The sequence below is a fragment of the Hypomesus nipponensis genome, chromosome 23 (assembly GCF_054491055.1).
Source record: "Hypomesus nipponensis isolate SF chromosome 23, ASM5449105v1, whole genome shotgun sequence".
Taxonomy (NCBI): Eukaryota; Metazoa; Chordata; class Actinopteri; order Osmeriformes; family Osmeridae; genus Hypomesus; species Hypomesus nipponensis.
The window spans coordinates 11,297,568-11,307,487 of NC_140383.1; the positions used below are offsets into that span (position 1 = coordinate 11,297,568).

General features: G+C 46.1%; 1 protein-coding gene across 1 annotated transcript in view; it reads left to right on the forward strand.

Moving 5' to 3' along the window:
* nalf1b (NALCN channel auxiliary factor 1b) overlaps positions 1-6,332 on the forward strand; it is a 43,315-nt gene extending 36,983 nt beyond the window's left edge. The window contains exons 2-3 of the mRNA XM_084689476.1: positions 3,849-4,020; positions 6,031-6,332. Coding sequence (XP_084545602.1) covers positions 3,849-4,020; positions 6,031-6,332 — 474 coding nt within the window. The remainder of the gene's footprint in view (positions 1-3,848; positions 4,021-6,030) is intronic.
* The last annotated feature ends 3,588 nt before the right edge of the window (positions 6,333-9,920 follow it).

Consider the following 9,920-nt stretch of genomic DNA (forward strand, 5'->3'; position numbering starts at 1 on the left):
TGGGTGATGGGAGAATGTCGATTGATATACAAACATAGTCTATGGACTGGGAACTGGTTTTGGAAGTTACAGTACAGAATGACTGTAATTCTCAGTGTTACACTAGTGTATATGCTTTTGCTGTAGGTAACAGGTTTCAGACTCTATAAGTTCAACATAAAACACAGCGTACGTGTTGGATGTTGTTTTGTATATGGCTTTTATCTGGGCAATCTGGTTGGTTGTGGGCAAAGCATCTCTCTGGGTTTGCAGGATCTGTGCTGCAGCCTTGGTTTGCATTTATGCCTGATGGCCTCCATTGACTTTCTGACTGCACGTGGTCATGTGTGTTTGCTACTGTGCGTTTGTTTGGCGATGTGAATCTGCGTGTGTCTGATTTTGATCTATGGGCTTGTGTGTGTGGTTATTTGCTCCTTAATGTGTGCCACTGCATGAGGGCGTGTGTGTAAGTGTGTCCGTGCACACTAAGGAGATTGCTGTGCCACCTTTCACCCCAAGCTTGTAGCAGTTCTCCCCTGGGGGCTTAGCAGAGGCTGCTCAGAGTGCATTGTGGGCAATGAGCTGCTGGTTTACATGCTGACTTCCCCGGAGAGTCCCCTCCATTTGACCTCTGCCCTCCGACACTGCCCACCAGCCACTTCTAGCCCAGTCTGTTTACCTCCATGCTCCCTCAGCCTCATCTGCGCTCTGCCTCTGGTACAGTACATCTGGTGTGGTCCTTAGACCTTCGGTTATCTGAATAGATGCATAAGGGAAAGATCAAAGAGAAGGGGTGTAATGAAGCAGCAAATGACTGTGACAATAGTGTGTGTTTGGAGGTTGTGTGTGTGCGCGTGTGTGTGTGAGAGAGCGGTTGGGGGCTGCTGAGGTTTCCGTAATAATCTGTGTTTCTGTCAGGTTAGTTGCCACTAGAGTCCACAGTTAACCTGAACCAGGAGGCAAGATGAAGCATGCTTGAGCCCAAACAAGCTTGGAGTTAAACACACACACACACATGCAATGCAGGTCTTTTTAAAGCAGAGCTGCTGAAAGGCCCTCCTTATTAGGTTCCTCTTCATGAATGATCCATCCAGCAGGAGAGCCGCTCTTTCTCCACTGTTTGTTTCGCCAAATAGCAGAGAAGAGAGGGAGGTAAGAGGGAGAGAGGGAAAGAGAGGTAGAAGGAAAGTGTTACCAAGAGGACAGTGGATGGCGTAAAAAGGAGAGAGCAATAAAGAGAGAGCAAGAGAGAGAGCACATATAGCAGTCCCTGAGAAGTGTTGAAGTATTGAGAGACTTTTGCCTGCAACCTGTCTTCTTCCCCTTCCCTCTGAGACCAAGTAAATATTGGCTCCTCTTCAATCTAAAACCCCGCCGTGTTCAAGGTCAACCACCTCTCTCTATCTTACTGTCTACACTTCATATCCCTCTCTCTGTACCTTTTTACCTATGCAACCTCTCGCTTCTCTTTCTTTACCTCCCCCCTCACTCTCGCTCTCACTCTCTCTCTCTCTTTCTCGCTCTCTCACTGTCTCTCTCTCTATCTCGCTCTCTCTCTCTCTCTTTCTCGCTCCCTCACTGTCTCTCTCTCTCTCTCTGGGATCCTGAGTAATTTATCACAAGTGACTGGCGTGGACTGATGGGCTGGTGGAGGTCCCTTAGAGGGCTTTACAGCAACGGAGGAGGAAGAGCGGAGTAGAAGGAAGGAAAGGAGGGGAGGGGAGGAAAGGAGAGGATAAAAAAGGCTCTATGCCTCTCTCTTCTCAGAGCTCTGTGTCATCTTCTACCCAGAATTAGGCCATGAGAAGCTGCAGTAAAACTCAGCGCCCGTCATGCAAAACCTGTAGCATGTTCTGCTTGTGTTTAGATGGACAGCATGGCAGTGTGCTGTTGAGAGGACGTGATAGTGTGTCGTGTTAGGAGGCAATCAGCGGTCCGCTGTGATGTCATTGATCCTTCAGACGGAGTGCACGAGCCCGCCCCTGGTGAGGAGACGTGAGCAGAGCACACTCTGACTTTGACATCGTAAAATGAGATAGTGCTGAATGGGATAAACACACGCTGGGGAATGCATACACATCCTCCACATCCCCTAACTTCCGCTCCCCCCTCCCTCCCTCCCCCCCCCTACCCCCTCCCCCCACACTCGCACGCACTCACATACGCTGCACCCGTACGTATGCTTACTCACGTTGACATTGTGAGGTCAGTGTTATATGAGACGACGCTGAATGGTTCAAATGACAGGACTGGGTTGAGTGTCTCTCCCACCTCTTGTGCACACAGACAAACTAAGCATGTTATATACTCTCAGGATGAGACATTGCACACACACACAAAACACACTAGCACACACAGTCTCTAAGGCCCGGTGTTCATGTCACAGAAATATCAGTGAGGATGTGCAGATGAGCTATGTTGTATTATGCTAGGCATGTGACCATGTGACCATGTTTGATATTCATATACTGACAGCCAAGCTCACACGGAAAGCTATTTTGTGTGTGTTTGTTCATCTTTCTTAAATTTACATCTCAAATCTAATTATTAAACCAAATTGTCAGTCTCTGTTTTAGTGTGCTTATGTGTGCTTATGTGTTTGCATTTGTGTATGTGTTGTATTCATGATGTGTATGTGTGATTGTGTGCTTGTTTGTTATGCATGTAGTGTGCACTACATAGTGTAGTGCGTGTGCCTTACCTGCTGCATTTTATAAAGATTTAATTTGTCCCTTTTACCCACCGCCAAACTGCACTATATGATTTATATGTTGACATAAATCGAGATGGAAAACATCATTTAGACAGACAAATAGGCTCTAACTGAAGTGATACTCTGGGTTTCTCTCTGCTTCTAAGCACACACACACACACACACACATTCACACAAACACATGATAAATATTTCATCAGCGTAGTGGAGTGACATGATCTGTGATTGGGTGGGGTGTGTCGAGGCGTGACGGTTGGCCCGCGGTGGGAGCTAACTCGCTTGGTGCTCCCTGGAGTGAGACACCGGAACCAGCAGCTAATTACCAGGGCTGAGTGCCGCTGGGAGACCGGCAGTGGCACAGGGAGTTAGGAGATGCGCCCGCATGCAAGTGTCAGCCTGGCAGGGCCTAGCATGGCCTCTGTAGGCCTGTGGCCATGCTGCCTCGAATAAAGTTTTCCGGATGTGAAGGCTGGTAAAAGTGCTGTGACGAGTTGGAGGATTAGAGGAGAGGAGAGGTTGCTAGCTGTACTCGAGGAGAGGCCATGGTTAGAGAGGAGAGAGAGGAGAGTTGAAGGAGAGGAGAGTGTTAGAGTGCAGGGGAGGGAAAACGGAGAAGGTAGCTGGAAAAAGCGTTGCGTGTTGTGTGACTTGGAATGCAGCCCCGTTTTATGTTAAGTACAAAGAGCTCCTGTACACTGTGTGTGTGTGTGTGTGTGTGTGTGTGTGTGTGTGTGTGTGTGTGTGTGTGTGCGTGTGTGTGCGTGTGTGTGACAGAGAGACAGAAAGAAGTATGACCTCCCACCAGAGTCTTACTCTGTGGGAATGCACACACCAAGTTTCCATCAATTCAACGGGATCAATATCAGTAGAGGTCACGGATGTGCGTGTGTATACCTCGGTATGTGCGAGTCCGCCCTCTTACGCTGCTATGAATGGCAACGCAACCTCTAATCTATACTCTCTCTCCTTCCTTCCTTCCTTCCTTCCTTCCTTCCTTCCTTCCTTCCTTCCTTCCTTCCTTCCTTCCTTCCTTCCTTCCTTCCTTCCTTCCTTCCTTCCTTCCTTCCTTCTCCCCCCCTCCCCTTCTTCTCTTCTCCTCCTCCTCTCTCTTCCTCCCCCTTCTCACCCCCCCACCCCCACCTCCCCCCTCATCCAGACGGTGTATAAGCCCTGGCTGTGCTCCCAGTACTTCCCTGTCAGTCAGATCCATTGCAGCAGCAGGATCCCCTGTGGTCAGTACTGTCTGGAGGTGCAGCAGAGGTGCCCCTTCATTCTGCCCGACAACGACGATCTCATCCACGGAGGCAGCCCCAGTTTTATATGCACGGGTAGGTACCCACGCGCGCACACACGCACAGATGCACACGCATACACAAGTCATTGCATCTGTGTTTCCTCCATTGGATCATTTCATTTTGCTGGTATAGTGCCCGTTGGCGGCAAATGCGTTTATATTTATTTCTCATGAATCTCTCATCCAGACAACTTCCTATATGTCCTTTGGTCCTGAGCTATACACCTAACCTGGTTTGTTACGCATATCCATCTGGGATGTCGTCCATTGAAACAGTTTGGAAAAGGCAAGGCACTTTCAAAAAAGATAATACAATAAACCTGCTGAATTTCAACTTCATACATTGCCCTGTTCTCGAGACAATCGAGCCACAGACACAAACACAGATACACACAAAACTAGTTTGGATATTTAGATTTGTTTGTCCCCGATCGCTCATCCAAACAACTTCAAACTCGACACTGCAAGTCCTTGGGTCCCGAGCAACACACTTGCCTGACTTCAGACAGTGTCCAATAGGCCAGATAATGAAGTAACAGACACATAGACAGAGAGTCCTGCCTTTATAGTCAGATGACACGTTTCCAACGCAGTGGAGCTCCCACTCCTATAGAGATCACGATATGTCACTGGCGCCACATAGTGGTCATAAGACACAACAACATGCCCCATTGTATAACTGCCTTTGTGTCCGAGCAGATTAGGAGTGAGAGGGAGTGATGGGAGGATGTTGCCGTTATGGGTCAATGTGGGGTCAGTCACCGTAATCCATGATGATTGGTGCTATTAGATTGGAGAATTAACTGACCCCTTCCTGTCCCAACAATCTTGTGTGTATGTCTTTCTGTGTATGAGAGAGACAGAGAGAGCTTGTGTGTAAGCGTCAGTGCGTGCCGGTAAGAGTGTATGTGTGTGTGTTGTCATTTCTGCACTGAGCTTTGAGACCAGGCCTTGTCAGATCAGTGTAGAGGTTTAATTACATGGGCCCTTTCATCAGGCTTAAGCATTTTAACATCAAACGCTCCAGATTAATACTGAGCAGACTCTTCGCTACTTCCACCAGCATGTTTTTTGACTCGCTCTCACATGCGCACACACTAAAGCATGGTCTGGAGCAGTTGCACATCCTGTCCACTCAATGGTACTCTATGTGACTTGGGTCTGTCACACAGACTGCTGACAGTAAATGTATTTTACCAATATTCACCCCCCAAATGTCTGTTTTGGAATAAATCAAATAGGTGTGAAGGTTGTATACATCCAATTATTTCAATATCTGCTGAAATGACAACTTTTGATAAATATTTGTTGAGGTAGCTAGCATAACATGCTAGCCTACAAACTTTGTGGGACCATGGCGTGTGATGTTTTGTCTCCTTGCGGCCGCAAGCAATGAAGCTTTCTTAACATGTTCACCGACTGACTGTGCAATGCTTGATAGATTAATATCACTGATAGTGGGCTTTTGCCTGGTGGATCAGAGTCCGATCTATAGTACGTAGTTAGGGTGACCAGAAGAATGACCCTGAAAAGGAGGACACTTGGGTCCAAAAAGGAGGACAAAGGGTCAAAAAGGAGGACAACCCCAAAAAGTTGTTGACGGGGGGGGGGGGGGGGGGGGTAAAGCAGAATGCCCGGCAGACCTAGCATTATCCTTGTGCAGTTGCGTATTGTAGGCATGCTTAAAGCCCCTTTCCCCCTACTACTCACGTCAATGTCAATGCGACAGAACTTACAGAAGGTATGATATTGATCTTTGCTGCTCTTATGGCAAAGCGGAGTTCTGAACTCCACGTAGGTTAGAAGGAGGTCTTTCTCTTTGACATCGGAAAACTTTCGCGAGTGGTAAATTGCGACGGTGGGCAGGAAGGGTCAAAAAGGAGGACAAAAGGGCGAAAAGACGGACACGCAACAGCGGTCCGGACAAAAGGTTGGAAAACCGGACTGTCCGGCCGAAATCCGGACGTCTGGTCACCCTATACGTAGTTGTGCAAAGTCTGTTGTGTTTGCTTCATCTGTCCATGTGTGCTTCTCTCTCCCTCAGGACTGTTGGAGGACTACCCTTCAGGTGTGGCTGCCGCAGCAGAGTGCTGTGACATCCGGTGGGACTCTAATCCGGAAAACAGTTCCTGTGGCCCCCTCAGACGAACTCACCCGTGGTGCGAGCAGCGCAGCGCGCTCAGCTCCTCTGCGGCCTGCAGACTGTCGTCCAGCCGCCTCCGATTTTGTCTGCTGGTTCTGGTCCTGCTGCACACCGTGGCCAGCCTCACCGCATCCCACAATGCAACGGGGCTGGGCCTCCCCACCATCACGCCTCTGGAAGAGAGCCCAGCCAATGAGGAATGACTGAATCTAGGGAGGGTCAGGGCTGAGATGGAGGGGAGTGGGCAGGGTTAGTATTCCCTTTTTTTTCCGCAACCCCTCCCCCCCCTCCATCCCCCTGATGGAGAGAAATGTCCATTTCAGAGGGAAAGACCTCTGTGCAGTGCTTTCTGGGAATGTAGTTTCACAGAGAGGTGTGATATTTGGACACAAAGGAAGACATGCAAATTAATGAAAACAAACAAACAAACTAAGGGACATAAGCAACCCAGTGGGCAGGACAAGGGACAACTACGAACCATGGTGCAGCCTTTGTTGGAGTGGGGATTAAGGTCTCCTCGCTGTTGAGTTTCTCTCACTAAACTTTTCTACACTGTGTTCTATTTTGGCTTTCTGTTGCACTGGCTGGCTATGGAATACCACTCCAATGTCCTCTCTGTCAATGTTCATTCTTAATGTTTGTTTCGGGATCTCTCGTGCAGGAAGGAAATGTTTCATCCACATAGGATAGCTGTATGCAGTTTATGTTACAAAGCAAATGTGGTCGTGTGTGTTTGTATGTGTGAATGCAAGCTCACATGCGTGTATGTGCATGTGGGTGTTTGTGTATGGGGGTGTATGTGCGTTTGTGTCGGTTTGTATGTGCATGTGTGCGCGTGTGTGCTTGTGTGCGTGTGTTTGAGTGTGTGTATGTGTCCACCCCAAGTCCCCTTTCGATGATGTCAGTCCTGCTCTAGGCCCACTAAAGGTCATGACCTTTGGTTTGAATCACCATCAATGTTGGAGTAAACTTCCTCTTGTAGACCACAGCTGCTCCACTCAGTGTCAGTGGCCTGGCGGTGACGTCCCTCAGAGAGACAGGCTCCTCTCTGTCCCCTCCACACACACACACACACACAGACACACACACACACATCCTCTATATTTCCCATGCCTGCAATGAGAAACTAAAGCGCACTGTTCAGTTCCGATTGTTTTTCTTTACTGTGTTTAGTGCATGTGGAGGCTCTCTGAGATGCTATAAAAGTTGTTGTTTTGACTCCAGCCCCACCCCATGTGTAGTTGTCATGACTACAACCAATCCCTGGCCTCCCGTTGCACGTCCCTATTTCTATTTGTTCTCCAGGCACACCTCGCCCCTCTCACACCAAATAAAGGGCTTCTTATGGAATGATCTACATTACTATATATCAGCACTGACTCACTGACTCACACATACATAAACACATTCAAAACACACACACACACACACAATCTCTTCCTGTCATGCATAGATGTGGTTGGAGGCATATCATAGTTAACCCAGCATACTGAGATTGGCAACCTCAGAGGCAGCAAAAGTTTATTTCTTGGTTGTGGTGGGTGTTTGTAATGTTTTTGAACATCAACATTTCTGAAGTCACAGAGTATTTGAGAGTGTGAGTCTGTGTGGAGAAGTGGAACTAATGTCAGGTGGCAGGTCCTGATTGGCCCTGTTCTGCTGATGAGAAATGTTCATTAAAGGACTGATTGTATTCTTAGTTTATCTGTTGTAATGCTTATTGGAGGATTGGGCACATAGGTCCAGACAGATGCAAGTAGAAAGGAAGATTTCTACTATAGCTCCTGCCAGCTTTCCCAGGGCTGGTTGCTAGGAGTAGCTGGCAGCTAGCCTGGAGGAGACAACAGAACATTCTAACATCTTTCATTCTCATGTGTTAGTGAGTCAGCACACAGCATGGTATTCTATCAGTGATCTATAGGTGAGGATTTTGTCTTTGGCTTTATTTTTTTTCAAAAATCAGGACAGAATAGGGAAAATGTGGGAAGACAGTGATGTTCTGTGCCGAAACTGAACAGTAGCAACAGTGAAGACACCCGATATATCAGAATATCTATTGAGCTGACCTGAGAACATTCTAGAAAAAGCCAGGAATACTCAACATCTGACTGAGGAATGTTTACAGACCAGGAAAACATCTTTAATTGAGGAATATTCGAGTGTCAGACCACAAATTCGTATCACCTTATTTACTGTAGAAACATGAAAGATCCAATCTAGAACAGGGCCATGAATTCATAACATCTGTCAGCAGAATGTTCTGGAACAGATCAGGAATATTCTAGAACAGAGCAGTAAGAGTCTACAACAGACTAATGGCATTCTAGACCAGACCACGGACATTAAAGGACAGAACAGGAATATTGCAGCATATTTGTTTTCATGTGTTCATCTGGCATACTTTATCAGGTTAAGGTTGTGAATGAACTAATGTTCTCATCACACCTTGGACAAATGTGGATTTGTTATCTGTCCTAACATCAATCAATCACGGTTTTGTAGGCATGAAACGGTATGAACATTTCATATAATGATTACAGTGACCAATATTATCGTGGTTATTAGCATTTTCACGGTATTGCTGGATACATAAAAAATATGATAATAAACAAACTGAAATAATTTCATAAAGTTTTATATTGAAAAACCAACAAACATCACACTTATGTGTGCATGAGCATTGGAATTGGAACATTAAAGATGGAACCATGTCACCAGAGGTAAAGGTTTTTGTGCAGGTTTAGAAGAACAGAACCTTAAGCAAGCAAAACAAATGTGCATCTAAAAGCAACACAAATAAACCAATGTGCATACAAGACTAATGTAACCATAAACAAACCCTGCAGCTGTAAACATTTTAATAACAACACAAAAATGTAAACAAATCAAATGAACAGCATTGTATGTCCATTTTTCCCCACACAGAGTAAGTGTCTACATGCTTACAAAGGTATTTGTTTTTTATTTCTTGCTGGTTGTAGTAGAAAATCAACAAAAACAGCATTAGATTCTACACAGGCTTTCTGATAGGTTTGGACAGTATTTACCGTGAAACGGTAAAAAAAAACGGTGGTAATCAAACTACAGTTGTCACAATAATTAAAATCTGGAACAGGAATTTGAAACGGGAATAGCCTACTAAGCATCGGTAATTTGACCGTGATTTACGTAAAACAGACAACCGTTTCATCCCTAGTAGGTCTACACACACACACACACACACACACACATCATCAAACAGGCACACATACATGCAATATACATACACAACACATGTTTGACGCAGTAATGTCCACTCTTCATGATAGTGTGTTGGTGCCACACTGTGTGTTGTCCTTTTTGCCTTTTTCACAGTATATTTTCATGTCTACTCATGTCGACAAATAGACAAATAGACTCCCGTGGATGTAAACTAGACAAAATTGCATTTGACACAGTATTAATATGTCAGTAATACATGCATGCATGCAGCTCTGATGCGATATATTTATGTATTTATTACTTTTGTTTTCAAAGAAGTCCCCGATGTAATATTTTCAGGCTTAAATGATTAGAGAGTCTGTCACACCAACGACTGGAGTATGGCATTCAGAATGTCTGCACATTTCTGTAATGTTCTCTGTCAGAGTCAGTGTACATGGGTATGTGTGAGCGTGTGTGTGTGTGTGTGTGTGTGTGTGTGTGTGTGTGTGTGTGTGTGTGGGGTCTACAGTAAAAACCTATGAATGCCTCTTACCCCAACATATTTGCACCAGAGTGAGGGTATCTAGGCCCTTTCTCCCACTCCGGCT